The following is a 20,333-nucleotide window of genomic DNA, read 5'->3' on the forward strand; positions in this document are numbered from 1 at the left end:
TTGGGCCACCTGCAAGCAGTGAACGTTATGCAGTGTTCACATAGGAGCGACAACGCAACAGCTAACCAGCTACATAACTGCAGTTGCCATTAAAGTGTTGCTCAAGCGCTTGTTATCGTAGTTATCATCACAGGCAGACTGAACATCATCTAAAGTTTGTATTTGGTTAAGAATATCTATGCTTTTCATCACTGTCTGAGCCCCACTGTAATATCACATTTCGCCACCCCACTGCATCCCTGGTTGCACATCAAGCTAGCATAACATCAGCTAAATGACACAGTACCACAGCTAGAAACAAAACATGACTGGTTGAAGCTTCATGATTGGTTGATAGCTGAAAAAGTTGAGGTCAACTTTGGTTTGTAGAGCATCACACCTGTCCGCAGCGACAAGTGTCAGGTGTCAGTTTGTAGCTTCAAAATGACCTGTAGCCTGTTGCTGAGTCACTCGTAGTGTGAATGCAGCATCATAGCTGCAGTTTTCTTTGTGACATTCAACACTCAGGATAGAGTTGGGCGATCTTGTCCATATCCTATCGTCCTATCGCCATCTAGTGAAATCGCCAATGAACGATGTCATCGCCCGGGGGGTGGGGGGGTCATTACGCGTCGCCGCTGAAACGTTCACTTATAGCCTCTCTTAGGCGTTTGAGCAGCTTTATAAAACTCTTGAACATGTAATGGCTCCTTAATTAGCAAGTTGACTTTACATAGACGGCATATCTTTTCAATTTCTCCTGACATTGTGGTGTTTGGTTTGTTCACCGCTCCGCGACATGCGCGTTAAGGCCCGAACATACTCGGGCGGAACATACGCGGAACGGATTCCACGGAGGTCCGCGCGGATTTTTCACGGACATTTTTTACAGGAAACTACAACGCGGAAGTGCGCTCGACTATGAAAGCCCGAATGACTGCGGACATTCCTCGCGGAGTCCGCTCCGCTTATAGTACGCCCGAGTATGCTTGTGTCGAGCGGGCGGAGGCGTTGATCCCCACCCTCTCCGCTCTCTCACTAAGCAGCCTCCCTCTGTCTCCTCTCACTCAGCCTCGTTCAGCCTCGATCTCGTCAGCATGCTCCACACACGTGCTGTCTCCCCCCCACACCTCGCGATTGCATCGTCATTTAAAAAAGACATCGTGAAACAACCCTTCTATCGCCGATGAGCGATCGGATCGCCCATCGGCACAACCCTAACTCAGGATACTCTTGTAATTATGAACTGTGCTGCTGTTTGTGTCCTTTCCTTTTGGTGGCACAAGTTGGACTGAACTGCAGGTCTAAACTGCTGAATGTGCGGCTCCGTAACTAGATGATATTGGCTGGGCCTGGTTTCAGTTGCTTTGCATCAATGACACTGTGTGTCCTTGTGCTTTGAAAAGAGATACCTAAAATAACACAAATTTATTATTCTCCTATTTCATTTGCTTCAGATGTCAGACTATAGTAGCAGTCCCTGAGCACCATTGATTATTCACTGCAGTTTTATAAATTCTACGTCTGGTTAATAGTTTATTCTTGAAACAGCAGGATTTCCACCTGAATTCAATCCACTGCTGAGACCTAAATGGTTAACTGGCTTATGATCTGGGCACAACAGTAAAGCAGGGGAGGTAAAACACTACTGTCAAAAAATAGATTCTCTGAAATGGTCACCTTCAGGGTTTGAGATTTTCTTGGAAACCTACATTTTCTTGGATACAGCAGCGCCATGAAAAGCCAGTCTGTATCTGGAGGTGATTTAGCATTTTTAAGAGTATGTGTGTTTGTGTGCATGCAGAATGTTTCAAAGGTTATTCAGGCTCTAGAGAACAACATCCACTCTGGTGACAAGTATCTGCAGGGGGGCAGTCGGCGGCAAAGCTGACGTTTGTGTCTGACACTACAGCAACAGTGCTTTGTCTTGAAGCCCAGCACAGGAAATCAACCTCAGCTGTTACAGCCTGAGGATATCACACTGAAGTGAGGACAGTGTCATGGATACATACTGTGTCATTTGTGTTGGGTTACAGTAGTGCTACTTTTCTTTCTACTGGGGCTATTTGTCTGGACGACTGCAAGAAGCAGCATTCATCGGTGCTAAATGATCATACGCACACACGTCACAATTTGTGTACTTGTTCCCGATTTGTTTTCCAAAATGCTTTGATGAAGTCACTTGACCAAAATGGGAGGCAAAAGCCACACACTCAATGAGCACAGTCAGCTTTTATTGATGCTAACTGCCCAGGGGAACATGTCTGTTTCTCCACGCTCTGGGTACAAAGACGGCACACTGAGGTCCTACAAGGGCACGTTGTCAAGCACTGAGCACCTCTGACAAGACAACAACAAAGCTGGGGACCAGAGGTCAGCTGATTGGAGATAATACAACATGGGAAGTCACCAGGGGCTCTATATTTCAAGCAATACACTAGTCTGTGGAATAGGGTGGAAAAAATAATGCAAACAGCTCATGACAAACAGTTAAACACTGCAAAAAATGTGGCTCTCATCAAGTTAAATAAAACCATTTAGCAGGACATCAGCTGTAACAGAGGCCAAAGACAGTGTGACAGAGCCCCGATCAGCAACTGTTAAGTTATTTAATATGACCAGACCGTCTTTAAAGTCAAGACAAAACAGGCCAAAAACAGACAAGCTGTGCCGACAAAGAGGAGCCAATGTCACAAGAAATGTGAAATAAGTAGGCAACATGAAGGGAGACTGGCAAATGTCACCCAACTTTTAAGCCGTGTAGGCAACAATGAATGACTCAAAAGTCCTTTTCCAAAAAGTGTTGGGTGAGTATGTCAAATGAGGATCTTTACAAAAAGTTTTTGGCTGCAGAAAACTATGTGTATAAACCACAAGGGCACTCGGAGAGAGCATATTTCTGCCAAGGCCAATGGTCCAGTCTTCTGTGAGTGCATTTACATAGACACAAATAACCTGTTTATGAGGCTTATTCCAGTTGTGATCATATTGGGGATATAGTGTTTATGTGAGCACAGAGAAATTACATTATTCATATAGCTTACTAGTAACTTGGTTAGTGATCACTGCACAGCTATCACTGCTCTATTTGCACAGGCGCCTGTGATGTTTACAAAAACAAACCAACAATTGAAGATCACAGCGACAGGACATATTTAACACTACACTGTACATTTCCTATACCTTGACAACTTAACAGCTCATTTCTTCTCTGCTCCGATCGCCAACACCCGTCTGATCTGACCGCATCCGCATCTCCCTCTCTCTGCCTCACACACACACTACTGCTGAGCTGACGTTATTCCTGAAAGCAGCTACACTACTCTTACAAAACTGTCCTCCAGGGGGGCAATCGACGAAAATAAGCAGCCTCTTTCATTACCAAAAGACTTAGCTCCACTTCTGCATCGCTCCAGAAGTGAGACTCTTTTCACTAGGGCTGCACCATATTGGAAAAAACTGACATTGTGATTTTTTTTTTTTTTTGCAATATATATTGCGATATTAAAAAATACAAGAATTTTCACCAGATGACTTAAGCTAAGAAAATTAAAAAATAGCGGCGGGGCTTTTACTCACCACAACTGCAGAGGCTCCCAGCTTCATTTGAAACAGACTACATTATAGACGGTCCGTTATTTATTAATCCCTCTGTATCTTTATATTTTTACTTTTTATCTGCTCCCGTTGTCTTTATAAAGTTAACACATTGCGTCGTCATTTCAAACTCCACACTTCCTGAATTTGTTTCAAATTACAAGCCCCTTATAACCTCAGCTGAGAGAATCCCTCCATTTTCAAAACAGGCTTTTATTGTGAAACATTTGTAGGAACTTGTTGTGGAGGATTCGGTGACTTGTATGTTTGTTTACGATACTTCAAATGTAGCTCCTGCCATCTGCTGGCGCTTTTTACGTTACTACAACAACATTTCAGCTGGCACATGAACAGACACAGTGACTCAAATAATAGTAAAAGTAATAAAAATAGGACAAGAATAACCCGATGACATCACACACGCCGTCAAAGACGGCTGGGGATAATTGGTGAGTACCATCGTGTAGTGTGTCATGTCTGTCGGCCAAGTCACTGCGTGATTTTATGACTCCACAATCGTGTAATGTGACACAGTGACTTTCAGAACGGGCAGGAAAGTCGTGTAGTGTGAACCGGGCATAAATCCTACCGTTTCTCCCTCTTGCATGTCACTCATTTTCAGTGTGTGACTGCAGCGTGTGCATGAGAGGGGGAGGGGCTGCTGAATGCTCAGAGGGGCGAGCAGAGCGGAGCAAGGAGCTTCCTTCAGAGCTGCTTTTCTGAAGCAAAACAAAAGTTTACATGTTCTAAAAAAGAAAAAAGAGAAAACATCGCATGTCCTGCGATGTGACTATCGTACATGCGCACATCGCGATGGCGATGTTCAAACGATATATCGTGCAGCCCTATTTTTCGCTGCTGTTGTTGTTTGTATTCCTGTTACGTCACGCCTGAGGCCACACCTTCGCAGTTAGTCAATGGCACTTGATAACTGGGATACTGTGTACGCATGCAACAGTACCCCAGTTGTTTTCGAAGGGCTCCGTTATAGGGCTGCAACTAACGATTATTTTCACTGTCGACTAATCTGTCGATTATTTCTTCGATTAGTCGACTAATCATTTTATCGAAAAATGTCTTAAAATGTTGAAAAATGTTGGTCTGTCTCTCCCAAACCCAAAAACTATGTCATCTAATGTCTTGTTTCATACTCACGCCAAAGGGTTTTAGTTCACCATCATGGGAGAGTGTGTAAAGCTGCCAATATCTGAACATAAGAAGCTGCAATCAGGGTATTTTGGGGTACTATTACAGTACTTTTCTATGAAAAAAGACTCAAACCGATTAGTCGACTACTAAAATAGTCAACGATTATTTCAACAGTCGATTAGTCATTGATAAGTCGACTAATCGTTGCAGCCCTACTCTGTAATGACTGATTTCTCTATAAAGTTTGAGTAACTACATGTGTAGGCTACCCCAGAGTATTACTGATACCCCGTGAATCTGGATTCTGATACGGAGTCATTGTATTTCTACAACGGGCTATGCTTTGGATGTTTATCCCCTATATGTCCTGTAAATACGGCAGAACTGACAATAAAAAAATCCTTAGTGGAGGCAAAGATGCAAAAATGGTATAATACCATCAAAACTGCAAGATAAACACCTAAGAAAAAAAATGGTGACACTTCCCTTCAATCCCCCTTTTTAACATTTATAATCACTACTGCACATATGCTTTACAACACACTATAATGCAGTTATAAGAAGAGATAATGACATGTTAAATGGTTATTAATGTACAGTATTTGAAGACCTAACACTTGTTTTACTTCATTGTGATTTATCTGTTGATACACCAGCCTCCACTTAATGGTGCCCACAGGAGGAATTACAGTTGTTGTCAAGTACATTAACAAACACTTTGGCTATATCTGCTTACAGCTACATTATAGTAAGACATAAATCATGTGTTTATTACTCATCTGACATTTAGGTTAATGAAAAGTGGTACCGCAAAAACGTAGCACGAATGTGTGTGGTTGAGGCCGCACGCTCGCCCTATAAAGATATAATGGTCTTTTAGTAACACTCAAAGCTCTATCACAAATAACGCCTCGTACATTTGGCACTTAAGACGCACATTATGTGGCACTTCTAGTTTATCTGCAGCTGGGTATTGACAACCTGCATTTATTTGCCCATTGAGTATATAATCTGAAAAGGCTGTTGTAAGACTAACTCGTGCCATACTTGCTACTCACGCCATACCAAGGTGAAAATTTATTCAAAATTTACTTTGCAGGCAAACAAACGGTGCCATTTACTATCTAATATTCCAAAACAGTGGCTGGTACAATCTCAAAATGAGTGTGAGGGAGATGTCTATCACCTGCATGTTGCGTTATAAAACCATCCAGGACAAGTCACATCACAATCATCAAAGAGGGCAGTGAAATCTGCGAGGGGACGTGAGAACAGTGACGGCGAGGTGGAAGTCGTTAGCTGTGTGAAACCTGCTCTGTTACACCCACACTCACCTCACTCTCCGCAGTTTTAGGTAACAGAGGTTTAACTTTATGTACATGGAAGTAGTGGGAGGTTACTGTCCACTTTTTTGTTCTAACTTTAGATGTGATTGCTCCGACACAATCAGATGGCATGAACTGTCGACAGTGCCCTCCTTTCATTTGCATCCTATTATTACTTTTGCACAGACTGCTTATTCTGTCGAGCTAATACAGCTCGCATGTGTGCTGGTGGATGATGTGGACCCTCCCTGACCCAGTTACTAAGCTGTCATCCTGCAGAGGGAACAAAGAGGAGCAGCTGTCTATCAATAGCCTGGATGTGTTTTCAGGAGGGACACAAATAAAGCGAGAGGACAAACAGCACGTGCGTCTGTCCCAAATCAGCAGGGGACGCCACAGATGAGCACCTGCTTTGGTTCCTCAAGTGATCTTTGATTAAAGTGGTGGCATGGAGGTCACTTCGAATGTGAAATCACCCGAGAAACACAGGACGAGTATTAGTTTTAGTGCTGAAATGATAAGCCACTTAATCAATTAGTTGGTAGACAGAGAAAAGGCTGACATTAACAATAATTTCCCCCCATAACAGACTATGTGGTCTACAAAATGTCTGAAAATGCCCGTCAAATTGTCATGTCCTCAAATAGCTTATGTTTTCTCATAGCACAAAACCCAAAAATGCTTACTTTACAATAATATAAAACAAAAAAGCAGCAAAGCCTCACATGTAAACTGTTGGCAAATTACTTCCTATTAATCTATCAATTGACTAACCTCTTTCAGCAACATTACTAAGCAAAGTAGGAATTTGCTGTTATTTCTTACATATTTGTATGAAAATCTAATGTCATTTTTTGTTTGTTTCACTGCTGATCATCACACAAAACAAGCAATCTGAAGACCTTGAAATCAAGATAATCATAATGAGCATCTTTCACTATGTTTTGCTATTTACTAGACTAAAGGTTCATCCACTGATCAAAAGTCATAAAAATAACCATTAGTTGCAGCCCTTGAAGTAGCTGCTGTCCACGGGGCTGAATAATCAGCTATGAAATGGTGATTTTTGGTCTGGGAGTCAATAAACATATGCACAGGACACATCGCTGTGGAGGACAAAAGATGTTGCAGCAGATGAAACCCTACACACAATAGAACATATCTTTGTTGTGGAGATTATCTGATGGCAAATGCTCCTGCGGTGTGTGTGTGTGAGGGGGGGCAGTGGCAAGAAATCCTGCTAAAAATCACACAAAAACACAACAGTAGTTTTCAATAGCAGCTGTGGCCTGCTTCATTTACCTGCTGATTCACCAGTGTTGATCCAGTCTGGGTTTGCAATGCTGGCTATTGCAAAGATATCTGCTGCCAGAAACAGGCACCCTGAAATGATCGTTAGTTTATCCATATCGCCAGCTGACGACGCGTTTGAGTAACGTGGAAAAATGTGCAGCTCGTTGTCCAAAGTGTGACCCCGAGTGTTGAGACACAGGGTGGGCTGTTATCAGTCTAACCTCGCCCCCTTCAACAGGAGCCTGCTGTTGGGGTTCTGCTGTGCATTTTGCAGCAACGTTAGCTCCTTCGCGTCAAGCAGGCGAGAGCGTCCAGCTACAAAAGGCTCACAAACGACACACAAAAGCATCACATCTCAAATGTCCGTTGTAGTCCAGTACGGTAAAACTATAGCTCACTCCGCGCCGGGGCCCTGAACTGCTTGTGTTGTCTCTCGGATCCGTTTAGCAGCAGCAGCCGCCGCAACAGCAGCATCGGGTACAGCTGCGGCTAGCAGGTAGCTAGCTAGCTACTTCCCAGATTCGGGCTCGGTGTGCCGAGCTGCGGCCCAGAGGCTGCTCGACGGCCGAGACCGCGACTGCGCTAGCATTTCAGACACAATGTCACACAGACGGAGGCCGAGAAGAAGCAAACCAAGTTCCCCTCACTTCGCGGTGTCCGTGTTTCTAGCGGAGCTCTAACGTTAGCCGTCAGGGAAACGAGAACCCATCACCCTCTCTTGCTTATTCGAGCCCGTTCTCCTTCTCCGCTGGAATAGCATCTGGTACTCTCAGTCCGTTAGCTTCACCTCCTCCTCCTCTTCTTCTTCGTCTTCTTCTTCCTCGGACCACGGTGAGGAGACGGTATTTAACGCTGCGTATTTAAATCCCGAGGAGCCGTTACAAAGTCCCGATGTGGACGGCAAAGCGGTAACGTTATTGTTATGCTTTCCACCCGTGTGTGCCTACCGTTAGCTCAGCCTCCCTTTCTGCCAAATGACATCAGGCGAACACCCCCACGCAGCGTCACACACACACACACACACACACACACACACACACACACACACACAGCTCAGTGTCTTCACGTTCAAGAGGGGGGCATTCGTGCACTTCTCGCGATACTATACATTGCACTAAACGGGGTGTATGATTTCCTGAGTCGCCCTGTTTGTGGTAAATTATAATAATGATAATAATAAAATAATAATAAAAATAAAATGATAATTATTATTATGACTATAATTATTACTGTTATTATTATTATTATTTTGTACATCATTTTTCAAGTTTATTAAATAGTAACCCCACCTAAATTAAGAATTCCAATGTTATTTCTATGGTCTAGGAAATTTTTATGGAGGAGCTACAGACCTTATGACATCACAAATGTGAGATTTAGCACTCTAGCTTTTGGATCTGGAGGGGAGTTGTTCATGTTTACTACATTTTTTGGACTGTCTTAGACCATAGGAATACAACATATGAATTTCAAAAACTGGGTGATCCACTTCAACAGATTTAAAGAATAAACATTTAAAAAGTCCCCACCCATTTAAGTCCCCTGCTCACCACATACAAAAATTAAGAACATGAGCGAATATGTTAAAGTGCGCTAAGCCCATACATGACCAGATGGAGGTGCAAGGTAAAATAAAATAAAATAATGATAAATTCATATATAAATAAGCTCATATGAAACAGGTAAAGGATATAAACCACATACATCAACAGATAAGATGCAAACATGAGAGATGATCTCATATAAAGCAGACAGAATGCCAAGGTCTAAGACTTTTGCTGTTATTTTAACATTATGTGAAGCATATTGCCCTCAAAAAAGCCCTTTTTAGTTGAACTAGAGCTGGAATAATATGAGAAAATTAAAAAAAATTTTTTTGATAATCAGTTGTTCACTTATCAAGTTAACTATCACTGGTTCCAGCCCCTGAAATGTGAATAATTTACTGCTTTTTGTGGTTTATGACTGTAAATTGAAACAAAATTGGGGTCAAGCTATTTCAGTACTTCACCTTGGGCTTTAAGGGATTGCAAATGGCATGTTTCAACATTCTTTGACATTTTATGAATAAACAGTGAATCCAAAATAGTTGCTAACATCATCAGCAATAGTGAAAATAATCATTAGTTGTAGCCATAATTCAATTTACCATAAATGAACTGGCATAGACAACATGGTGGTATGATTTCGTCATAAGAGCGCTGTCAAATTTTTTTCCCTGTGGCCACCAAACATTTATTTGGAGATTTAGGGCACACCTTACTCAAGTGCTTTGTGTAAATGCATTTCTGAAGTACCTGTACTTTTCATTTTATTCTTCAACTCCACTACATTTCTGAGGGGAAATATTGTACTCTCTCCTTCACTGTATTTGACAGCCATAGTAACAAGCCACTCTGCAGATTAATATTTTACACACAAAACACATGAACATCTTATAATATATAATGCATTATGATTTAGCTACAGTGAAATGATTCTTAGCTAAACCAGCTGCAACATACTACAATACTATAACATTTAACAATACCACACTGACAGAGGCCAGTACATAATTACTTTTATTTTGATTCTTTATGTACATTTAGCTGGTATTGCCAGTTTTACTTAATACTTATTCCACAACTCTTCCTCTGCAGCTACTGCACTGGCTGCACAAGCAAAAACAAGGCTGCTTCAACCTAAATATAGGATGTGCAACACTGGATTAAAGGCAACTTTCAATCCTGCCAAGTCATGTTTGCACCTTTGGGGCCCCCTACTGGTTGATAAATGGACCATCACCTCTATGTGCTAAAAATACCTGCTGCCTGAACAGCCTTTTTTAACCACCACACCACCCTCACACTCCTGATACAGCACTAAAAACCCTCTGTGAATCCGGATTTATTTCAAGATACAAATTCAAGCGACAACCCGTTGTTATTACTGTCTTTAATTTACATAGATATACAGTTAAATTGACAAAAAACAAAAGAGAAATTGCATCGTGATTCTCCGGCTTCTTGTTGGTGCTTACACTTACTGCGGGACAGACTACAAATGATTGGTGACGTCAAATGAATTGTTGCAGGAGGCTGTGGCCTTGAGGTCCTCTCTCCTTTTTAAGCAGCCGGGCGCAACACGCCCAAGTTAAAATCAACCGTCCTCAAATATTATATTCATACTTCGTCCACAAACGGCGTGTTCACCAGATGTCCGCTTGCTGCCATGGTCTTCTTGCCATCCACAAATTTTTTCGCAGCCTGTAAAGAAAGGAACATGGGGAATTTTACTACTATTTACATCTTACATAAATTATAGATACATTTCAACTCACTCTACTCCACTTACTGACATCAAAGAAATTTGATGAAAACACCTGCAGACTTAGATTATTAAGAGTTACATTACTTTAACTTTGCATTTATTTTTTCATTACTCATAAACAGCTTCATAAAAAGGTCACTACACACACACACGCAAAACCAGGCAGCTCCAATTTACACAGTGAGCAGACATGGAGCAACATGAACTTTCATTCGACTCATGTTTCTGGCATTTTGTAGCCTGACATTGCCAGACCAAATTACAAATGCCAGTTAGTCATAGACCGAAATCCCTCTGGACGCAATTGGATAGACTTACAGTCAATCAGAGCAACATGACACGTGATGAAGGGCTGAGCGACAGACAAATGTAAACACACTACAGCGTGCAAATATGAGCTGTGATGGTGTAGCGTCAGTATGTCTGTGCAGTGTTTCCCATATAATAGAATCTGTGTGGCGGTAGCTGACGATCCACTGATTGATAGCGAGGTGCGTGATTTCCATGGAAACACAGCTGGTTTTATCTAAAGTAGGTTGGACATACGATGGGCAACACTAAAACAAGAGCTCTAAGAAATACAGTGTTCTATTTTTATATGAATTATAACATTTAAATTTCCCTTTCATTGAGGTTGGCGTTGTGCTGCTCCGTCTGTGCCCAGAGTACGCTCTATGCTCCGAGGGTGTGGTGCTCTGAATAACAAATTAGTATATATATTCCAACAGTGTGCCTAATGAATGGTTCGGCTCCAAAACGCCACAAATAATTGAATGTGCGAGACACCTTGCTGTGAACAAGTGTTGTCATTTTTGCCGTCAGAAGTCCAAAAATAAAACTTTTTACTAAGCTAGGTTTGGATAAACAGTTGCGACTGGTCTGATCTCGGCCAGGCTGGCTAGAGATCTGTCTGAACTGGAGATGGAACCAAAGACATCTGCCAGAACAACTGAAACATAAGCTCGAAGATCCATCTGGTTCCAAGACTAGGCAATCAGATGACTGCAAGTCCAATATCCACTCATCTTTTAGTTCTGTTTTTGGTCTCCACTGACACCTGAAACAAATACCTGTCTCTTTAACTACTAAATGTTCAGCAGCTACACTAAATGTAAAGGTTCAAAATTGACAGTTTCACCATCTTTACAGTGGAGACACTCACTTTGACCACATCGTCCTGGGTGACAGCGTCTATAGCCTGGAGAACAGCGTCAGGGAGCTGGTATGCTGCAGTGGTCAGAGCCTGCGCACCAATCTCCTCCATCAGGCCATCAGAGCCCTCAATTGACATCAAGTACTCTGATTTCACCTGGTTCCTACACAGGGAAGTCAAACACACACCAGGGTCAACAACATAATACTTTAGTACACAACCATTTCACCTGTGTGTCCCACTTTGCCCAGGACTCACTTTGCTCTGGTGACATCAGCCTCTGATACATTTCCGTCAGCCACACCCCTCACCTGAGCGACGGCAGCTTTGATCACCTACACAGAGGACAGCAACAAGCAACATTTCAGTGAAATGCAGACTCTGGCATCTTTGCACATTTTAGATTTGTCTTGGAAGGAGTGAATTTGGCAGTCACCTCTCCTGCAGAGTCAGCTTGTGCGATGGTGTAGACGCCAAACAGGCCAGAGTCAGAGTATGAGGCATTGAAGGCTGTGGCCTGAAAGACAGCCAGAGGTCATCTGACTTTAGGGGACAAACTGTCCAAACAATGCCATATAACTCTGCCTTTTCTTTTTTAAAACTTACATCAAAGGGCTGTGTGGTAGCTTTGGCAATACCCTGGCTCAGTTTGCTTGTGATGTTGGAGCCCCTCTTTACATGTGGCCCAGATCCCAAGATCCTTTGCAGCACGCTAAAGGCATTAGCCTCAGCACTACCTGTGACGCCGCCCTCGCTGGTAATCAGTGCGTGGACCAGGTCGTCGTTATTCTGCACCCGCAGCTCACCTACACACAAAAAACAGCATCATGACAATAACGCAGTGATGAATCTTACAGAGTTAAATGTCGCTTTCAAATCAAAAACTGTATTAAAAAAAGTCAACGTGGCTTCAGAGTCTGAAAAGTGAATCAGATGAGGAAGTGACTTAAACCTGCAATACATCTAATGGCCACTAGGAGGCTGGTTGTATGCAAGTCTTTGCAAAAATGACCCTACTTGCACTTGATTTATCATGTTAGTAAACATTTTCCTGATGAGTTTATGGTTCTCAGTCACTAGTTTCAAATCTTCTTCAAATATAGCATGATGTTCGTTTTGTCAATTTTGGTCCTATTTAGAGTAACATAGTAAATAAAACAGAGTATGCCTTGTGACTGACAAGTGGCGACCTGTCAATTAGGACAGAGGAATAGCAATGCCAGCTCCACCCTCTCATCCAAATACTGTCACTTCTGGCTCAAAAAAGCCAAGATGGCGGTCATCAAAATGCTACATTCAAGGCTTCAAAACATCAGTCCACAAACCAATGGGTGATGTCATGGTGGCTACATCCACTTGTTATTGTACAGTCTATGATTTAAACATGAGTTTTACCTCCACGGTACAAAGCCTTAGCCACGGGTGCTCCAGCCCCGCTGCGGACGCTCAGGAGCCCCTCGCCCATCTGCCTCAGGACGGAGTGCTTTACACCTGAACGCATAAATCAGACAAAACTAACATTAACATACAACTGAGGTGGAGCACAGAGCACTTTCATGAACTGAAAAATACCGCACATTCCCAGCATAGAAACATCCACAAGAGCACGCTAAGTCATCATTCAGGCATGCTGACACTTGTAGCGTTCGCCTTATGACAAGTTCAAAAATCCACATCAGTATCACTGCTGGCTTACTGTATTGACACACACCTCTGTGCCCTTGGGCAGAGGCCAAAAGGACATTTGAGAGTAGTGTAAGCACGCACGCATGCACGCACACACACAGAGTTTATTTACATTAACGTGACTACCATGATTTCACAGTACACACTACTAAAATGCAGCCTTGATAAAAGAAGCCACGTCAGAGAGGAGAGCGGCTGTGACAAAACCACGCAGTCAGACTACACAGCACGAGCAGACACTCACCTAGTCCTACAAGAGCCATTCTGCCAGTGGTGAAATTGTCCTCAACATATGAGTGCAGCTACAAGGGGACGATAAGGAGGAGGAGACGTGTGTAAAAGCTACGCACAGACTAACGAAGAATGAAAGGTTATGTTAGGTAGATTTACATGTCTTGCTAACAAGGATCCGTACCTGTGTGGGGGTGATTCGACCGACCATGTAGTCAGGGCAGTACAGAGAGTTGGACAGGGCATTTTTGTACGCTGCTTCGTGCACCTTCTCAATTACACCTGCGGGAGAAAATAGGAAACATTACATCTATAAAACTCTATTGAGGTCTCAGGTGATGAATGATTTTTGACACATCATTAGCATGTAAGAATAAATGAGATAAATGTACAATTAACTCATCCCACAGAGAATCACCAGCCCACGATGTATCTACTTGCAGCTTTAAGCCAAAAAGAAACTGCCGGTAAATTATGGACTTGTCAGATAGATCCATTATTCTCCACCTGCAGTAGTGTGACGAACGTCTGAACTTTACGACTGTTAACTTCCTTTCACCTCTACAGTATCGTTACCTTCACCTTTGACCTAAGTGATCCTTTTCTTATCCTTACATTAGTAACTTCAGATTTCACAGTTATCTTTGTACATTTTGCTAGTAGTATTTACTGTTTGTTTTGTCTATCTTGCTTTTGATCACTTTCATAGCAAGATTAGCCAGTCTGCTAATCTTGCTAGCTAATAGAATAAAGAAAAGCACCATCGAGTTTATGAAGGGGACAGTCACCTCTGCGAAACCTTACTGCTGGCTCTCACAAGACGGTGTGCGTCAGTCACTTTAATACATTTAGCAGTTCTTCCAAGCAGTGAGTGTAAAAGAGAGCCATAGCGGCTAAATATTAGCTAAGCTAAAGAAACAGGCTAACTTTGGTGCTAAAGTGAGAGACTAGCTAACACCACTAACAGTTAGAGGAGATTATGAAAATGATCAAAAACACTATATACAAAACCAAACAGTGCATACCATTAACAATATTTACAAAGCTAGCTGTGAAAAGTGAGATAACGTTAGCTAACTGAAGGATGAACTGAGGGTGGAGGCGAAAGTAATAACATTACTGTCGAGTAGACACAAAGTAAACAGACAACACTCTTTACAGTTAACACTGTAACTTCGTCTGTCTCCACCCTTAGTGATCGCAGTGCTTTTTCATTCTTAAGTCTGCTAACGTTACTTCACTTTTTACAGTTAGCTTTGTTAGCACTGTTAAAAGTGTTACTGTTCATTATTGTATATAATGTATTTGAACATTTTTATAATCACATCAGTGTCTTAGATGACAATCAGCTAGCTAACGTTAGTCACTCAGTGTAGCACCAACGTTTGTCTAATTTTCAGAGGTTAGCTAACGTTAGTGCGCTACGGCTCTGTTTTTAGCTCTCTTAAGAGCTGCTAAAAATATATTATTGACTGACATGAACCGTCTAAAGCACTAAAGCACCGTAGAGCTGCCGCCCTCTTCATAATCTTGACAGTGCTTTTTCTTCTTTTTCGTAGCCAGCTAGGTTAGCTGACAGGCTAACCTTGCTAATTTAAGACTGAGGTGATTATTTAAATGTTCAAAACACTATATACAAACACAAACAGTAAACACTATTAATAATATGTATGAAGCTAACTGTAAAGTGACGTAGCGCCAACTAACTTAAGGATGCAAAAGTACTTTGATCGCTAACATCAGAGGTGAAGGTAACGTTGCTACAGAGATGACAGAGGTAAACAGACCTGACGTTCATGAAACGGATACACGTCACACTACATTGTGCAAGTAAAAACGTGCTAGCAAGAGCAACTCAATATACTGTATAGCAGTGGTTTCTAACTGGTGGGTCATGGTCCAAAAGTGGGTCCCAGGTCCACTCTGAATGGACCGCAAGTGACTTGCAAACATGACAAGTTTGAAAAAACACTTTATTTTAAAGTACAGTGAATTTTTGGCACTGAGCTTTTCTTTTGAAGTGCCATTCCCTGCTGTAAAGTGAGTGACTAATGGACAGCTACTTGACAGAGACAGGAAACTAGCTTGACGACATGGCCAAATGCAAGTATGACACCGGATGTATTAAACTGTGTGGACCTTGAACTAATGACTAAGGAGAAATCTGGACCCCGTGGCTGAACCAGTTGGGAACCACTGCTGTATAGTACATAAAGGCCAAAGTTCTGTGGCTGTTTATTTCCCACAATGAAAAAGCGGGTAGTTAGGAGCTGAACTGTTGTACCAACCTATCTGAGGACATTGCTGGGCCAGAGCCTTGTCGATCTTCACCCTGGACGTCAGGTCGCTTACCTCCCACGGCCTAAACTCCTGAGCTGCAGTCACGTTGACCAAATACTCAAACAATAAATCTCTGCACACACACATACAGAAACATTAACACAAACTGAGGAGTAAGTAAAAACAAACATGACAGGCTTGACATAAAATGGCCGCACTTACAGGTTATCTCTTAAGCACTCTGCGGAGTAGACCATTGTCTCTCTTGATGATGTCACACTGCAAGTAAACACATGACAACACAGTTGGTTCAATGTGGTGGGCTATGGTTACACTGGTGTTTATTTATAGCCGGAAATGCATGGACTGTCAGTGTGTGCAATGTGCAGAGCGTATCCTCACTGACCTCAGGCTGCCCCCCAGTGCCTCCACTCCACGACAGATCTTGAAGGCAGACGCTCCCTTAGTAGTCTACAAAACAAACAGAAGTGTTTCAACAAGATCCTGCTGCATGCTGGCGATACAAGAAATAGAAACAAACTGAAAGCCGACTGTCCGCCACAGTGAGCAGTTAAGAAAAGACAAAAATTACCAGGTTTGATGCCAGTCGTAGCACATGAGAGACGCCTTGGTTCTCCACGGTCTCATAGCGACTCCCGGCTTTCACAAACACACCAACACTGGACAGGGGGGAATAGTTCTCCAGCGATGCTATCACCAGACCGTTTGGAAGCTTGGACACCTGAAGCAGCCGAAAAAATGTTACCGCAAACTTGCAACCAAATATTCAAGTATGTATTTTATACTTCAATTGTAGACTGCAACAGTTTTTCACATGTAGACCAGAGCAGCACCCACCTGGACATTTTGGGGAGGGAGAGGTGCAGCTGAGGAACGTGCACGGCCCGAGAGGGGTTCAGTCAGAGCTTCACTCCTCCTGGCAGCGGCATAGCAACGTTTCTGTGGGAAGCAGTGACACCATATTGAAGATGAGTGACTTCTTAAGCAGCTGCTTAACTTTTTCCCCGAGAGCATCCTCTTTGGTTGAACTTCTTCTACTTTCCTTGACTAAAGCTAAAAGTGTTTCTGTTTGACTGTAGTACAGCTTCAAGTAGTGTGAGCAGTAAGGTCAACTGGAGAAGGATACTTTCCTCCACTTGCTCAAGTGATAGTGCTCCATAAAAGCAGGCTGACATCAGATCAGAAAAAAACTTCACCCAGAGTAACATGACCTCTAATGTCTCATTGTAGCAGTTGTCACGTACCTCATGCCGCTATAAGCACGAGTGCTTGAGAGACACCTATATCCCTGCCATAATTCAGAGGGGTCAACAGAGGACCAACAGGAAATGTTTGCATTAAAGGAGCAATGTGGACGACATCTAGCAGTGAGAATTGCCGATTGCAACCAGCTAAAACTTCTCCCATGTGCAAAGCCTGAGCTCCCAGTTAGGATTCCTCCAGTGCTCATTGTTCAGAGATTTCTACCGGGAGCTGAATTATCTGCAGAGGTCTGCTCCTCTCCAAAACAAACGGACCGGGTGATTAAAATTGGTAAAAATGCTGAATAAAGCAGTTTCACGTTACAAATCGCCTTTTTCTCTCTGATAACTAAAAATCCAGACATTCAGAGGGTTTTAACCAGGAGCCAAATTATCCACAGAGGTCTCTTCGTCTCCAAAACAAACGGACCAGCTGATTTAAACCAGTAAAAACACTGACAAGCAGTTCCACAGTAAAAATCAGTCTTTTTACAACCCTGTTTGCCACATCGCAGAGGGGCTGCTAATTACGGTTGCTGGCATTGAAACGTGAATGGCCCGATCGAGAGGCAGTGTTTGGTTTGTCCGTTCCAGGCTACTGTAGAAACATGGCAGCGCAACATGTTGGACTCTGGGTGAGGAGCTGCTCCTTTTGTGTTTATAAACGGCTCACTCTAAGGTAATGAAAACATGACTATTCTTATTTTCAGGTGATTTTACACTAAAGAAAACATACTTATTAAATTATAGTCTATATCTGCCAGTATATTCCCCTAAATCCTACACACTAAACCTTTAATATATGTTTATTTTGCTGCTCAAAATCTGGTTTATATGATGATTCCTTTGTGTTTTTTCTTCTAAATTACTGGACAATTTTACCTTTTATGGTCTCTACAAGTTATTCAGAATTAAACAAGGAAAATCATTTAACAATTGACCTGGTGATAACCCACACAGACGAGGTAACTCTAATTTAGACAAGGGGTCTTGAGCCAAAAATCAAGGTCTGTGATGTAATGCTACCACTATCTATAAGCTGTATTGTCATATAACTCATCAACTACGATTTAATTATTGAGTTATTAACTTTTTGTCAGCAAAAAGTCAAAAGCACTGGCACAAGTGATGACTTAAAACCCTGCCAATTACTTGTAAATAACTCAACAGACAATTAAGTTGATTTTTTTTTTTTCATCAACCAAAAGAATAATGACGTGTATGCACTATATGACCATTTCCATCTATGGCATGCCAGACACTGACAGCATGTCAAGTTGGGTGCGTCAATGTAGGCTGTCCTAAAGTGACCCGTGCAACTTCTGTACACTAAAGCCACACATACATGTCTCCTGTAAACAAAGCTTGGAGCAACTGACAGTAAACTACATGGATGTCATGAGACTATGACCAAATATGGGGTGTTGTTTCCTTCCAGACACCTCGATCAAAATAATTAAGACAGGCTAGTTTGGAGATGACCTTCAGGTTGCATCCAGCTGAACCACAAGAAGCTACAACAAGCGACAAAGCTAAACCCAACCAACAGACTGTTACACTACAAAAATACTTCGCATTACACTTGAAAATAAGTAATTCATGTGAGCGACTCATGGACCGTGCAGGCAAAAGCTTTACGTTAGATAAGCCTGCATTAGCTAGCCACCTATCAAGCTAACTAGCCAGCTAGGCTAACTGGAGCTAACTGCGGCGGCTCTTTACAAACAGACCGAGGACCGTTATGAGCAGAGTTTAGCTCCTGCCGGTGACACAGCTCGGATAAGATTCAGAAAACACGGGACTCACGGGGATATTGTTCAGAGACCGGATTCCTCTCATGACTCCAGGCTCTCTCCTTCAGCCGGTACAGAAAGACAGATATGGCGGCGGGCTGACGTATTACCCACAATCCACTGCACCGTGTAGTAGATCAAAGATGATATAGAACGTCAAGATAATGCGCCTCCGTCTGTTACTGTTATACAGTCTGTTACAAACTCTTTGGTTAATGGAAGATTATTATCTGTATAATTAAAATTAAAGAAATACAGATGGACACGTTTTATAAAAATCCTTATTTTTATACAGTCTATGATAAAAATATGTATTTTTGTGTTACAGGTTAAAAAATGTTAAAAGGGCCCATTTGCACATTGGCAAAGATTCTAATTTAATTGTAAACATTGAGAAACCTTTTATTGCAAAAGAGGTTTTAAAGAAGTTTTTTTTTCTTTTTTTTTATCATTTTATTTAAATGAAAGTAGCTTGTCTTTGACCATTTTGCACCAGAAAAGCATTGTACAGAGTGCTAGATGGTTAAAGACAACCTACTTTCATTTAAAATAAAATTATTTAAGAAATGAACTTCTTGAAAAAGTCTTAATAAATGGTTTCTCAATATTGTTATTTAAATATAATCTTTCCCAATGTGCATATTGGCCCTTTTTTTTTTTTTTTTTTACATTTTTTTAACCTTTTCTGAACACAAATATATTTATCTTTATAAAACATGTCCATCAGTATTTCTTTAGCTGGTTTCCAGTGATAAGCACCATGATAGTGACTGTCCTCTACATGCTATATCTCTACTTAAGAGGTACACTATGAAATACTGAGTCACATTATAAATAGTCAAATTTAGACTTTTTACTTGAAATCTAATTTACTGACCAAAAAAAAGGTACTAATCCCGAAATCTTAAGTAAAAATGTTGACTTGCTGAGATTAAACATGCACCTTAAAGATACACTGTGGAGATTTCATTGCCTGATTCCAGACCTTTGAATCTTTGCTCTGAATCGCATACTCCACCTTTACGACACCAGCTAGACAGTAATGTTGGCATGGCTACGCATCAGCATGTACCTAAAATGACATTAGAGTTTTCTTATTTTGCTGTTTTACAATTAGCATTTTAAATCCTGCTTTGTTTAAATTTGTTTCTATTTGGCTGTAGATCTGTGTGATAATCTGAAACTGGGTAGGGTTGTGCATTGCATCACCTGTGCGTGTATGTGCATCCTTGAGCGTGAGATAAACAAGGCAAACAGCTCCATCGTGTCAACAGTG

The 20,333-nt window shown here is 41.8% G+C and overlaps 2 protein-coding genes across 2 annotated transcripts in view; both read right to left on the minus strand.

The window, feature by feature from the left end:
- The window catches only part of mosmoa (modulator of smoothened a), a 35,111-nt gene extending 26,751 nt beyond the window's left edge, over nt 1–8,360 (minus strand). Inside the window, exon 1 of the mRNA XM_050069128.1 lies at nt 7,353–8,360. Coding sequence (XP_049925085.1) covers nt 7,353–7,458 — 106 coding nt within the window. The 5' untranslated portion in view covers nt 7,459–8,360. The remainder of the gene's footprint in view (nt 1–7,352) is intronic.
- Nucleotides 8,361–10,262: 1,902 nt separating this feature from the next.
- Nucleotides 10,263–19,193, minus strand: LOC126405195 (cytochrome b-c1 complex subunit 2, mitochondrial). Its single transcript, XM_050068796.1, has 14 exons — nt 19,071–19,193; nt 16,861–16,962; nt 16,595–16,744; nt 16,409–16,473; nt 16,225–16,281; nt 16,011–16,135; nt 13,907–14,004; nt 13,736–13,793; nt 13,201–13,296; nt 12,412–12,611; nt 12,242–12,322; nt 12,064–12,140; nt 11,815–11,968; nt 10,263–10,588 (listed from the first exon to the last, which is right to left on the minus strand). Exons 1-14 carry the CDS (start codon nt 19,101–19,103, stop codon nt 10,505–10,507), a joined length of 1,380 nt encoding a protein of 459 aa, XP_049924753.1. The 5' UTR covers nt 19,104–19,193; the 3' UTR covers nt 10,263–10,504.
- Nucleotides 19,194–20,333: the final 1,140 nt, after the last annotated feature.

This window comes from Epinephelus moara, chromosome 18 (assembly GCF_006386435.1).
Source record: "Epinephelus moara isolate mb chromosome 18, YSFRI_EMoa_1.0, whole genome shotgun sequence".
In the NCBI taxonomy this organism is placed as follows: domain Eukaryota; kingdom Metazoa; phylum Chordata; class Actinopteri; order Perciformes; family Serranidae; genus Epinephelus; species Epinephelus moara.

Coding starts and splice junctions, on each gene's coding strand:
- LOC126405195 (XM_050068796.1), bottom strand. CDS start 19,103: ATGAGAGGAATCCGGTCTCTGAACAATATCCCC. Junction 16,745..16,860: donor TCCCTCCCCAAAATGTCCAG/GTGGGTGCTGCT, acceptor CGGCTGCTTCAG/GTGTCCAAGCTTCCAAACGG. Junction 16,136..16,224: donor GAGTGCTTAAGAGATAACCT/GTAAGTGCGGCC, acceptor GTGTGTGTGCAG/AGATTTATTGTTTGAGTATT.